This window comes from Thamnophis sirtalis, unplaced genomic scaffold (assembly GCF_051295495.1).
Source record: "Thamnophis sirtalis isolate CommonGarterSnake01/CBP01778 unplaced genomic scaffold, rThaSir2_p1.2 scaffold_9, whole genome shotgun sequence".
Classification (NCBI taxonomy): domain Eukaryota; kingdom Metazoa; phylum Chordata; class Lepidosauria; order Squamata; family Natricidae; genus Thamnophis; species Thamnophis sirtalis.
This window is the reverse complement of record NW_028261389.1, coordinates 25,326,574-25,340,260: the sequence shown is the minus strand read 5'-3', so window position 1 is coordinate 25,340,260 and position 13,687 is coordinate 25,326,574. Positions and strand designations below refer to the sequence as shown.

Here is a 13,687-nt window from a genome sequence, read left to right as displayed (position 1 = left end):
GCAATATGCTGACTCTGTAAACTGCTTAGAGAAGGCTGTAAAGCACTGTAAAGCAGTATATAAGTGCTATTGCTATTGCCATTAAATTCATTTGATTTCTGTCTTTTCAGAAAATGGATGTCAGGGGCAAGCCAAAACCTATTGTGATTATTTCCAGATGTACAGATTTCAAACCAGAGAACCAGCAGCTCTATTTGAGCTGAAAGTTTTGGGGAGCAGAGAGAAGAAATTAGCAGTCTAGATCAACTCCTTTATCTACTGGGTGGGACCTAACGCCTTCCCCCTTGCCATGGTCATGATTGTAAAAATGTTCCCAGCCACTCTTGGATTCTTGGTCAAGAACAAAATGTATTTCACTTTGGCTCGCAACATTATAAATATTTACAAATTTATGGAATGGGTGCTGTACTTTTTCTCGTATAATAAATCCATAATAATTAAAAATACTTGTTTTGAATTTCCAGTATTCCTAGACACGTTTATTAGTTGCCTGATTTCTGTTTTGATAAGAACCCAGGAGCAGCCAAAAACTGTAAGTTCAAGAGACAAGGGTCTCTTACAACAAACCATTTCTCTGACGAGTCATTTCTCATGAAAGAGGAAACCCAAACTGACCTATACTCCTGATGTCAATGGTTACATCCACATAGCCATGTTCAGCGCTGTGATACATTGCCTCTTTCAGAGCTTTGAGTCTGGCCTTGCTGTTGCGGCTTGCACATAAAGGAGCAGGCGTGCTGTCTGCTAAGTCAGTTCCTTCAGCCAATATCTCCTCCAGGGACAAGATATCACTCTTCTCCTTCTCGGGTTGAGCAAGAAGCTTACGAAACACATTCCTGTCAATCACATGCCAAAAGACAGAAAAGGGAAGGGCAGAGGCCACCATATGGGAATTGTTAACAGTGAAACAGAAGACAACTAGCCATCTGGCTAATACTAATTCTACTTAATTCATCCAACAAGATCTAGTAAACAAAGTATTTTCTTTTCTTGGTACTTGAGGCTATAGTAGCAAGTCAAAAATTCAAAAAAACCGTATCCTGTCCATCAACAGGCTTTCATCCACAGGCCATTAATGTTCAATGGAGCTGCTCCCAATGAACAAATAATTAGAAACAAGCAATGAAACCCAGCGTGTAACCTCTCCCTTACCTCCCACCTACCTGATACGCTTACATCTTGCTAGCTGCACATGTTCAGTCCTGTGGGGGATAGAATAAGCAATGTATCCGAAGCAAGTGGGCTGAGTGTATGTATCTCTGTGTTTGTTTAGACGGGGAGGAAGGTGTTTATTTTGCTATCTGCAATACTGTGTCTATTGTGCTGTGCAATAAGAGGAGAAAACATTTGATACCTCTGATAATTGCAATTCAGAATTCTCCAGGTGATGAAAGGCATAAGTTAAATGTCTCATAGCTCATAGCAACTGAGTTCTACAATGAGTTATTTATTCAATAACTGGCTGACTTGATTTATGACAGATGCATCAAGTGGAAGACGGAGCTGGCCCCAGATCTAACCTTTTCTCCGTCCAAACTTCAGGTGAGATATGCTTTCTCAATTTGAACAGAATCCATCCCATTCATCCATCCATATTTATTTCTTTAATGGAAATATATATCCATTTGCAAAAGAATTCTGGGGTTGTTGAAATTATGAGAGTTGTGATTCATCTTATCTGGATGGCATCAATCATTGGAAGGTAATGCTAAGCTATCTATATCCCAATTGGGTAGGTGTCCAAGTGCATTCCATTCAAAGGAACATACATCTCTATAGTTATATTAGTATAAATTTCTATGTAAATCTCTATAGTTACATTAAATCTACATAAATCTCTATAATGATATTACTATAACTAATGACCTTTTTAACTTATAGTCAGTTGAAATAAGTTCCTGGATTTCTTTCAAAGGTAAAGGATATAAAGGCATAATGGAAAAAGATCTTGGTAAATTAAAAACATTAGAAGTGGTGGCAAAGACAACTTTCAATCCTTTGTCATAGACAGTTGACTTTCAATGGGCACTTTTCTTTTTGCACCTTCAGTTCATGTATTTTCTTGGCCCTAATACAGAAATGCTAACCTTTCCTCTCTAATTCTACACATGATTATTTATAATACAATAACTGCACCATCAAGGGATGATTGATAAGGGCAAAGAAGATGTCTGGGTTTAGTAGCACGAACAGAAATTCTGTATGACTTAATGGCATTTTTAGACACCTCATTCACAAAGTGCTTAGTAACAAGGTGATTTACAATCATGTGTTTGTGCCTTTCTGATTCATATATACACATGCTTATTCTCTGCCTTAAACTTGTCTTATTCTCTCACAAGCCGTCTCTTATTTTTTTCCTCTTCATTACTAGCCTAATGGTTCATTAGTTCTGTATACTGCCAGGGAAATAAAATTGGCAGCTCTGTTGTTTTTCCTTGTGATTCCACCAGATCATTATGCTGAAGAATATCTGGAATATCTATTTCCCGAACAAACCTTGTATCTCATATTCCTTTCCTGATGTTTTACATAAGTTGTACATCTATGAACTAGGACTATATTTGAGATTTCTCTTTACAGTAATGGTCCTGACTCCAGAAATACTTCTCTCTTTGTCTTTCATTGAAATATCATTGAAAGGTGCTCCTGCAAGTCTGTTTCAGTTGATAGAGCAGCTGAGTTATAAAGCTAAAACAAATATCAAGTGACGGAAAATTATGTTCGTCAATATTTTTTTGTCTCGTAACCGGTCAGCTCGACACAAGTTGCAGTCTGTTAAAATCTGGACAGCTAAACGGGCCTGTCCTAAATAGATCCTGGTTTGAGATGGCCTACAGGTCAATTTTGTCTTTGTCCCAGTCTGATGGCCTCAGAATTGATATCAAAATAAAATAAGAGTGTGCAGCCAATTGTTTTGGGGGGGGATTTGTAGATAATGTAAGCAGCAAAAGTAATCCCTTACATTTAAAAAAAACTCTATCCTCCCCCAAATGGGACATGTAATCTGATTTGGCAAGAAATTTAAAGGGTAAAATAGATATTTTAAGCATTTGCCAGGACAATAATATTTTCCCTAACTCTAGGCTATCCTGATTTTTAACTTGCTTTAATGCCAACATCCAGCTTGTAACTTGTTGCCTGCATCTCAGCAGTGTTTGTTCCTGCATTATTACTGTTATATATACTAGCTCTTTACTTTTGTTTAGTTTTCATGGACAATAGCAATAGCAAATAGAATATATTCTTTACCTATTTTGTTAAAAATAATTTTAAAAACCGACTGTAAATGTATATGTGAATGAATATTAATGTACAAGAATTGCAGGTCAAATGCTTTAAGCGTCCCATTCAAACAGTGTTTTAACACTTAACTAAAAGCATACTAAATATACCTGTGTCCATGTGCAGCAGCCTGGCTGAAGGAGTTCATATCACCTTGTGGAGTGATGGAAATTCCATTCCTGTACATTGTTCCAATCATAGGATCAGCACCTCGCTCCAAAAGCAGACTAACTAGTTCAAAATTTCCTACAAATGAGCAACAATGAAAGCCTTTTTAAAAAGCCTGCTTCTTATTCTCTTCAATCAAACAACATTAACTAAGGTATTATAAGATAATCCTTACCAGCAGCAGCTGCCAGTTGCAAGGGTGTTTCTGAATAGTTTTCCTCACCATGTTCCAAAGAACCTTCTACTTTGGCTCCTGCATCCAGTAGTAGCTATAAAAGAGATCCATTGTTTGTTTGTTTTTTTTAAAAATCTACAAAAGAACTAAAATGCTCATCCAACACAGAAGAGCAATCTTCTTCAACCCACTGCTGAGATCCATTTTATTGCAAGCCCCAACATTCTGAGCCAGAATCTGCTTCCTAAAACTTGTGCAAGCTAAAGCACCCGCATGCTGAAAAATACATAAATACTAGCTATCACAAATGGGATGCAAAAATCCAGATGACCAAACAGACAACCAACAAAGTGATGTAGTTCTTTGCCACCACTTAGTGCATACTCCAGCCTAGATCTGGTTACAGCAAATTAATAAGTAGAGAAGTCCAAGGTTAATCAAATTGGGGGCCAGGCCACAAAACAAGATGTTTGTCATCTTTGGTTGCCACCAAAAAAGCGTTAAATATCAAGGGAAAAGGTGATAAGAACAGTTGAGTTTTAATGCTGTGTGTCAAATGAATTGTAGAATCCTACACGTGCATGCAGTTATCCAACTTGTTTGCAGTTTTTCCCCCCTTTTATTTGTACCATTGCTGAGACAGGATTACTGCACACCAGTAAATTTGCAATATTTTGATGCTAGAAGAGTAAAGACACAGTCATTCCAAATAATGGCCTTTAAAGGATCAGCCCTTTTCTTTTTCCCCAAAAATGTCCCAAACCCTGAATGGTCAATTCCCCACTTTTTCTTATGACTGCTTTCTTAACCCACCAACTTGATTTATATTTGCTTCAGCAAATTGGCTTCCCAAGAGCTTTCTGTTGTGTTTTCACAATGAAGGTAAAGTCAAAGGACAACTGCCCTGCTTGACAGTTCTTAGGATCTGCAGCTCAGCTATACATCTTCTGTTTTCACCTAGCCTAATACTCCATTTTCACACAAGTGGAATTTTATGTTACAAGAAACCTAAAAGATTTCAGAATGACATATTCTTCAGAGATTGGGAATGTTTGGAATGGACTATACATTAAAACAAATACCAAAGGTGAGAAGTTCAAGAATTTCAGAAGTAGAACATCCTTAGTGTCTCTATATCTTGGGAGAAGAAGACACATGAGGATTCTATCATGAAAATAAACAGTAATTTACAATACAACCACAAATTACCCTAAAGTGGTTTGAGAAAGCAACATACCAAATGGTAGCAATTGAACATTTATTTCACCACCACAGAAATGTCAGCTCAGATTATTATGACAGTGGAAAGATTGAGGGAACTAAATATGTTTAGGCTTGGGAGGGGGGGAAACCAGCTGAAGAATATGACAGCACTCTGCAAAAACCTGAAATGATATCATAGATGTAGGGCACCATATATCCTCTACCATTGCAACTTTAATCCATTCAAAACAATCCAAAGATTCAGAAATATAACTATTCAATCTAAAACCAATCTTCTGCTTATATTCTTATTGGGGTGGATGCCAAAGGAATTATTCACCCATTCCATGTTGTTGTTGCCAAGGGAACCGTCCCATCCCAACAACTCTGATTTAATAGAAGAACCTATTTGTAGCTTAGGGTTGAACTGTGGGATCCTTGGTGCTCTCTGAACTTGTTTTCTTACAGATGTTTCATTATCCAACTAGATAACATCATCAGTATTAGAAGAGGATAGGATTTGCTCCTTATTTATATAACCCACAATCTGGTCTTTCCAATACTACTTTCACAATCTGTAACATTTCAAGGATTCAACAAATGCAACATTTCAACAAACAATGGATTTAGTTTGTTCTAGACTAAGCTATGCTAATTATTACCATTATATCATATATGCATTGATGTACATTATCTATCATAGGTAAAGACCTCTAACTTGTAAATGTAATCATTTTTAAATGGATAATGTCCATTTCTTTATTTCAGTAGTCTTGTGCTGGATTTAAATCACTTGAGTAGGAGCCATGAATGCACAATGTGCTTGACACTTCATTGTTAAAGGAATCCTGTTATTGAAAGAGAGAGCAGTAATAAACGGGAGTGAAGCGTGATCAGTCATAAGGATCTTATCATGGTCTTGCAGTTGGTCTTCCTTGTCGGTTCCATCAAAAACAGCACTGCCATTAGGCAATGTGAGACAACAGATGCTGAGAAGTAGCAGATGTTCTGCTTGTACTTGAATTCCATTCTCTCCTATTAGAAACTAGAATCATTTTGTATTCAGATGCAGTTGAGGGCACTAGATTGCTGTCTTCCAATGAGATGGAAGACACTGTTCTGTCACCAACATTGTAGTAATGTCAGTTGCTGGTTCAGTTCACTTCTATATGTGCAAATGGGGTGGGTGGGTGAAAAGCATAACTGTCCACTGCTTCAGTATTTATTGTGTTCTAAATTACAAAAAAATATAGGAAAACAAAAAAAGGCTGAAAAATATCTAGAATGCAGACCCCTGACCTTTATATAATGCCACACTGATATTTAACCTACAAATAATGTAAGAACTTTCTTCCTGGATCTCGCTAATAGAAAGTAACCAATAACCTTATTTTCAGTTTCAGAAAGCAGGATATCATAGAGAAGTCACTTTTTGCTTGTCTCCAAATTAGAAATAAAGCAAACTTCCTTTCCATTTTTTCTGATAACCACTGATAAACTTATCCTTTATGAAATTGTCATCACTTTAAATGTCTTATGAACTTGGAGCTGGAATTGATAGGCATGAGTACCATTAATCTGTTCTATATAGCATGAAGAAATTATAAAGTTTTAGTCAATGAAACTCATTGGATGAGGGGTTTTAGAGACCCAAAACCACTCTATGTGGTCCTTAAACTCCTACCGTATTATTCTTTCTATTTTTATTTATTGTTTTATGTCTATTCTTTTTGGCTGTGGTTTTTTTAAAACAAGGTTGGACAAAAGGAGGAAAAGAAAGGAAGCTTTCTTTTCTAATATATTATAATGTGACATGATAATATATTATTAAACAATAAATAAATGGATACATAAAACATATGGTTAAAAAATATTCAAAAGTGCCAATAGGATATTATTGGTATGATTTATTTTTTAATTCCCCTATTTACACTTCACAGTGATTTAGCCGTTAATAGCATGCAAATTTCTCAGAGTTAATTCTAGCTATCCGGTGACGATTACTTCCTAATAGGTATACTTGTAGCTTATACTTGTAGCTGTATATAATAGAGTTATTATATATCTACAGAGCAAAGAAAGAAGTAGCAAAAAAAAATATGAAAATGCCTGCCAAGTGTGGAATGATTGCCAATTAAAAGCTAACCATGAGAAATAAACTATGAGATGGAGCAAAAGGGAAATACAGTAATACCTGGACTACAGGAATATGTCCATGCAACACAGCAAATGTCAGGGCGGTCCAATGACGGGTCTCAGGATGGACGGATGGATATTTATGAGGAGTATTGACAACCTATAAACAGATAAAGTAGGTTTCTTTTATATGTGACTCTTCAGCAAAAGCCATTGTATGTGTAATCAAAACAAACTTGCCAGAATGCTTGGCACGTTAAGGTACAGAAAAAAGAAAGAAAGCATGCAAAAGAAACTCTTTAAAAAATCCTTTAAAAAAAAACACTGGAAGTTTTTAAGAAGATGTTGGATGTTGGATAACCATTTGTCTGAAGTGATGTAGGACCTCCAAAGTCCCTTCCAACTCTGTTATTGTATTCTATTCTAATATGATGCCTGAAACAATTCCATGAGAATATATTGTTGGGGTGGGGGAAGTGCCATGATACATACAATCTGTAAAAAAAAATCTTGCTCTGCTGCCATCCCAAACAACAGAGTTGACTTCAGGAGATTTAGATTAAGTTTAGATTATTGAATTAACCATCCCAATTTTTTCTCTGTAATCTTCGCTATTTCACTGCTAACAGGAAAACACTCTGATATCTTTTACTATCTAGTCAATCATCAGTTGTAAACTTGTCAAACACAGCACTTTACTAGCTTTAATTGATTATTTGTTAGAACACGTAAAAAAGAATGCCTACAAATGTCATCTTCACATAGGAACAGTCTCATGCTAGGCTACTTAAGAGAGTTTTAAGGTTAGACCAGTAAATTAAATAGACACCATAATATTTAGTGTCTATATATTGGAAATTAGTTCTCACAAGAAAATCTCACCAGTTCAAAATGAAAACATTTAAATAATAGTAGCAGAAATAATGTCTGTTATTTGCACTTCAGTCTATTCGAAGACAATAAGTAACATCATAATGCAGAGGTATCTGAAATTCTGAATAGATAAATTGCTGTATCTCATAAACACATAAAAAGCTATAAATTGCTACGTCTTAAATCTCACAATTTTTTAAAAAAAGAAACCCTAACCCACAACCAAATAAACAAAACATATAAAAACCTTTTATCATAATACACAGCCCAGGTTTTAAAAATAAAATGAAACTTTGACTTCATGCAATAATATTCATTGAACTTTCCTGCATATCAATAAAGAGCTAGTCCAATATAAAAAAAAAAAACCTAGGTAGCACTGTCTTCTGTATTAAAATATATTTTTGGCTGCACTCCAGATTTGTTTTTTCGAATTCTGATTTTGCCAGCTTGTAACTTCATACCATGTGAACAAAGGTTAAAATTATACATCTATTCCATCACTTTCCAAATTCCACATGTTCCAGAATAACTTTGAGAGAGAGAGAGAGACTGGCCCAAAGGCACCCAGCTGGTTTTCATGCCTAAGGTAGGAGTAGAATTCACAGTTCCTGGTTTCTAGCCTGGTGCCTTAACTATTAGACCAAACTAGCTCTTTTTCTTCTCTCTTTCAGAATCCACTGTCCCTTTTTTGGTACAAATAAAAAAGACTTTATAACTAGTACTTAGTATCAACCAGCTATAGGATTTCTGTCCCTTATTTTATAACTAGCTCTAAGGAAACACAAATGCCCCCTCAATCCCTTCTATGATATAGTTTGCTAATAAGCATTTGATGGCTTGAAGGTTACAAATGAATGTTGACCTATTACAGATATCCCACCACAGTCAATGACAAGGGGTTTTTTATATCAACATGCTGCTTCAGCATAGATTGCAATGCAACACTATAGGAAGTTTTAAAGGTGATGGTTTTCAGATTGCTATAGCGATTTTTCACACCAGAGAAAATGTTGTCTATTTTAAAAAGGCACTCTTCTTCCTACTTCAATTTGACTCCATTTCCCAATGAAGCATTTGTCCAAGAGACTCTGTTGTGCAAACATCATGAAAAACCAATTTTAAGTATTTCAACAAATTCCAAACCAAATTGCATCAATTTTCAATCGCTAACAAACCAAAGACATTTAGCAGAGCAACAGAAAAGTCCACTACTGGGTCCTATTTTAGAATTTTGTGGCTGCATTTACCTTATCTTAATCTATTCCCCTTCTCCATCAAGATTTATGCAAGTAGCAAAGCATGATTTACAAAAAAGAATGATTAAATCATCTTCAACAACCTTTTCCTCCATTCTCCTCTGCTTTTCAGTATCCTCTTGTGTGATGAAAATTATGTTTACACCCTTTTTAATTATCTTCAATTGGCTCTAAAAATATTGGGTTTCTGTCTGGATGGTCTCTTATGACGAGCCAATGGACAGAGAATGGAAGCAGCGAACTTCCTTCCATATTTGGGCATACCAGGGGTTGTGACTTTAAATATATACCTTTCTCCCTGGCTCAGCTGATAAGGAGAGGAACTCTGTGGCTTAATGGTTAACACATCTGCCTAAGATGCAATACAGCACAGGTTCCAATCCCAGCAAGGGTATGGCTAGCTGATGAGAGCTAAATAGCTTGAAATAGATCTATACTAGTCCCCCTTTATTTATTTATCAGCACAAATACAACACAAAATATAACAAAGGCAACAGTAAAAATATTGGGTTTCTGTCTGGATGGTCTCTTATGATTAGCTGATGGACAGAGAATGGCAGCAGTGAACTTCTTCTCATATTTGGGCATTCCAGGGGTTGTGACTTTTATTTATATATATGGTATATATACATACATACATACATACATACATACATACATACATACATATATATATGACACTTTAATATGGAGATAGTCACTTGTCTACAATGGTTCACAAAGTTTGTGAAGCCATCAAAGATTAATAAATCTCCTATTATTAAGTCTTGCTGTTTTCACTGCACTATTAGCAATAGAAATCATAATATTTTCCCTGAAACAAGCTACTATTCATTCATTGTATTGTGGGTAGCCTTAAGTAAACTAAAAAGTAAACAAAAAATGCTGCATCATGTTTTTCATCCTGGCTCAATAATTCTGGACTTTTATACATATAAATCTTACAAAGAACTGATTCTGCAAGATTTGTCCCAAATTATACCCTTGGAAATGTAATCAAGAGTTTTATAAGTACAATGGTGGGCAACTCAGATAAAGGAAAAGTAATTATGTTATCAGTACATCTTCACATGGTCTTCTTTTTATTATATTGCCAAAAAGCCTTGTGAACGAGGACACAAAAATATTAGATTATAAAAAAGATCACTGTTCTACAGTATGCAGCAAAAGAGACAAAAATTATGATTGCAAAAGAAAGAGCATCTCAGATCGGCTGGATGTTGAAGAGGCTGAATACTGTGCCCTTTCCCCACAAATTGACCTTCCTCCTCTTCTTCTTCTTCACTTCCTCTTTTACTGCTTCAGGTATTGAGGAAATAAAATATTCTTGTTCTTGCCCTTCTGACAGCCTTAATCTTTGTTAATTGATGTTGTTATAGTGTGTCTTTGATGTTGTCTCTCCATCTTTTTTTTTTGTCTACCTCGTGTTCTTTGACCATCTTCCCTTTCTGTGTATGTCTTGTATGGCATGGAATCCCATGACCGCCTCTCCAGGTGAGCAAACCACTTTATTTGCTTTATTTGCTTCTATGTAGCTTAAGATTGGTTCTATGCCAATTCTTTCTCTTCTGGCAGTTTTCCTCAAACATACAGCAGGGATGAATATGCTTTGTACGAGATGCTTGTCTATTGTTTATTCTTCTTTATTCTTTATTGACTGACTGCCCAGCTAGTTCAGTCAACTCTCTGCCTGCATTAAATGTCATAGTTTTGTTGACTGATTTACTGATATATAAGCCACCTTTTGTTCAGGAGCTCAAAGTGGGTTTAAGCCACTTTAAGCCAGGTTTAAATACAAGTCTATATTCAAGAAGTGTGTATACCAGACCATGTACATGCAGCTGTTACTCTATAAAAATATTGATGCAGACAAATTCTGTAGTTTGTCACCACAGTTCCACCAGCAAGATTTTTTGTGGGCTTACTTCTTAGTGAATTGATCAAGCTTTAAATTTCTGGACTTAAAATTTCAATGAAGCACCCAGTTAAAGAGAAGGATAGTTTAAAGCCCAAATTAGGTTGGATTGATTTGGATAGCATCCTAAGATGAAGATGGCTTGTTTGGTTTTGGCTTACTATAAAACTATCAAAAAAATCTTAGTAGACGATAGTGCAGTAAATTCAAAAAATTTAATTAAATGGATGAATCTAGCCATGTTTAACAAATTAGGCACTACAATATTAAGATCATTAAATAATAATACTGATAATATGAAGTGATACATTTGGAAGATAACATAGAGCAGTGGTTCTCAACCTTTCCTTCACCACAGACCCCCTTAAAATCCACCTTCGTGGCCACAAACCATGTCCAAAGACCCCCCAAGACTTAACTCAAGATTTAAATCATAGCATTTCTTAAAGTCTTTGCAGACGCCCTGTGATGACATCATGGACCCCCAGGGATCCACAGACCACAGGTGGAGAACTACTGCCATAGAGGCCTGGGTTTAGCAACAGGGAGTAGTAGGTCTTATTGTCTTTGATGGAGAAGCATTGCTGTTTTGCTCAATAACCTTTGGCTTTCAAGGATTCTATTTTTCATTCCTGTATGCAGAAACCATTATTAAAGAGAGGGAGTGGTACATGCATCAGAGGGTAAAAATGTTCCTGAAAGATGGTTAAAAAAAGATTAAATCTGGATTTGATATTTTAGCTGTTCTAACAAAGTCATGCAGCATTTTAAAACATGAGTGGCCTTGTCTTTGGCTTCCTGCCTTCCCAGAACAAATGCAATCATAAGAATAGTCTCACCTCAGCATTTAGATCTGCTCCAGCATCCAGTAACATCTGGACCATGGCCTCATCACCCCGCACACAAGCATACATCAATGGAGTCATACCCTGTGTGGACAGCAGTATTCATAATCATTTATTTATAGTCTTTGATTTATGATCTTTCATTCAGGGTCATAAGGTGATGTCCTAGTGACCAGACCAGGGTAAAATACAAATAGCAGGACACTAGACCATGTGCAAACACCTATCAATCCTCAAGGATATTATTTAATTCAGACAAGTTTTATTTGATTCAGACAAGTTTGATATTATTTGATTTGTGAGGGAAAATGGAAAGGAGACAACTATACAGCTAAACTTATCAGTAGCATTAGAGACAGAAAAAAATCCCACAAGAAATGCCCTTGAGGTGCATTATCAAATGATAACCTTATGAAAAATTAGGTTGATTTGCACATCTGGGTTTGCCCATTTATTTCATCAAACTCCCCCCCCCATTTTATTTAGAAAAACAGATGTGAGATGTTCAACATGTAGATGGGCTCAGGTAGACCTCAACATGCAGCCACAATTCAGATCAGAATTTCCATTGCTAAGTAAAGCAGTTGTTAAGTGAGTCGCAGCTGATTTTACAACCTTTTTTTGGCATAGTTGTTAAAAGAATTGTGTGGTTGTTAAGTGAATCTTGGTTCCCCTATTGACTTTGTCAAAAGCTGTGAAGTCACAAATGGTGGTCACATGACTCCAGCATTCTGCAAACATTATAAATATATGGCAATTGCCAAGTGCCTGAATTTTGCTGCTCATGGGAACATGGAGATGTTGCAATGGTTATGCATGAAGACTGGTTGCAAGTTACTTTTTCAGTGCCATTGTAACTTTGAACGGTCACTAAATGAGTAAGTGTAAATCGAGGACTGCCAGTAAAGCATACTTTTTATAAAGCTGTTTATTAAATTTTTATCAATGCTTCTTTGCCAAGATGAAGGTTTTAATCTCAAGACTGGACTCCACTCTACTTTTAACTACAAAGAATAAAATATTGGGCATTTATTTTGCAGAGCAGTCCTTCATCAATTTTATGTTGTTTTATTTTAACAGGTTAGACTGGAACTTTATATTAATTGCCAAAAGTACTAACTGCAATTGTATGCATACCTTTAATATATATTGATTTAATTTGAAATGAAATGCCAGGCAATTCTGTTGAGAGTATCTAGCTCTAGGGAAATACTGCTCTGTTTGGAGGAAAACTAGATTAACTGACTCTTCATTAGAGACTTCTAGTTGCAAATTTATATTAATCTGAAATACTTTGGCTGATCAAGATATCCTTTGTGATTAATGTTTATTTGACAATATTAGGCACAAATATAGTCAAGAAGGGAGAGTTACCATATTTTTCGGAGGATAAGATGCACCAAGGTTTTGAAGAGGCAATTTTTTTTAAAAAAAAGTAGATAGGTAGATAGAGGGATAGAGAGGAGAGAAAGAGAGAGAAATACAGTAGGGCGGGAGGGAGGAAGAGAGAAGTTAGATAGGTAGGTAGGTAGATAAAGGGAGAGAGAGAGAGAGGGAGAGAGAGAGAGAAATAGAAATAGAGAGAGATAGAGAGAGATAGAGAGATAGAGAGAGATAAAAATACAGTAGGTAGGGAGGGAGAGAGTGAGTGAGTGTAGGTAGATAGTAGAGGGATAGAGAGAGAGAAGAGAGAGAGAAATACCGTAGATAGGTAGTGGGGGGGAGAGAGAGAGTAGGTAGATTGGTTGGTAGATAGAGGGATAGAGAAAAAGAACAGTAGGTAGGGAGAGAGAGAGAGAGGCTAGGTAGGTAGATGTTTCCAGGTGTA

General features: G+C 36.1%; 1 protein-coding gene across 2 annotated transcripts in view; it reads right to left on the bottom strand.

Annotated features, from left to right (window-relative positions):
• The window catches only part of ABTB3 (ankyrin repeat and BTB domain containing 3), a 221,861-nt gene that overhangs the window by 27,461 nt on the left and 180,713 nt on the right, over positions 1-13,687 (bottom strand). Inside the window, exons 6-11 of one of the 2 annotated variants that reach the window (XM_014053732.2) lie at positions 11,854-11,943; positions 7,026-7,127; positions 3,629-3,722; positions 3,396-3,531; positions 1,164-1,202; positions 616-836 (exon numbers count right to left, since the gene is read on the bottom strand). In XM_014053732.2, the coding sequence (XP_013909207.2) occupies positions 616-836; positions 1,164-1,202; positions 3,396-3,531; positions 3,629-3,722; positions 7,026-7,127; positions 11,854-11,943 (682 nt within the window). The remainder of the gene's footprint in view (positions 1-615; positions 837-1,163; positions 1,203-3,395; positions 3,532-3,628; positions 3,723-7,025; positions 7,128-11,853; positions 11,944-13,687) is intronic. The other variant, XM_014053733.2, reaches the window with a different exon arrangement.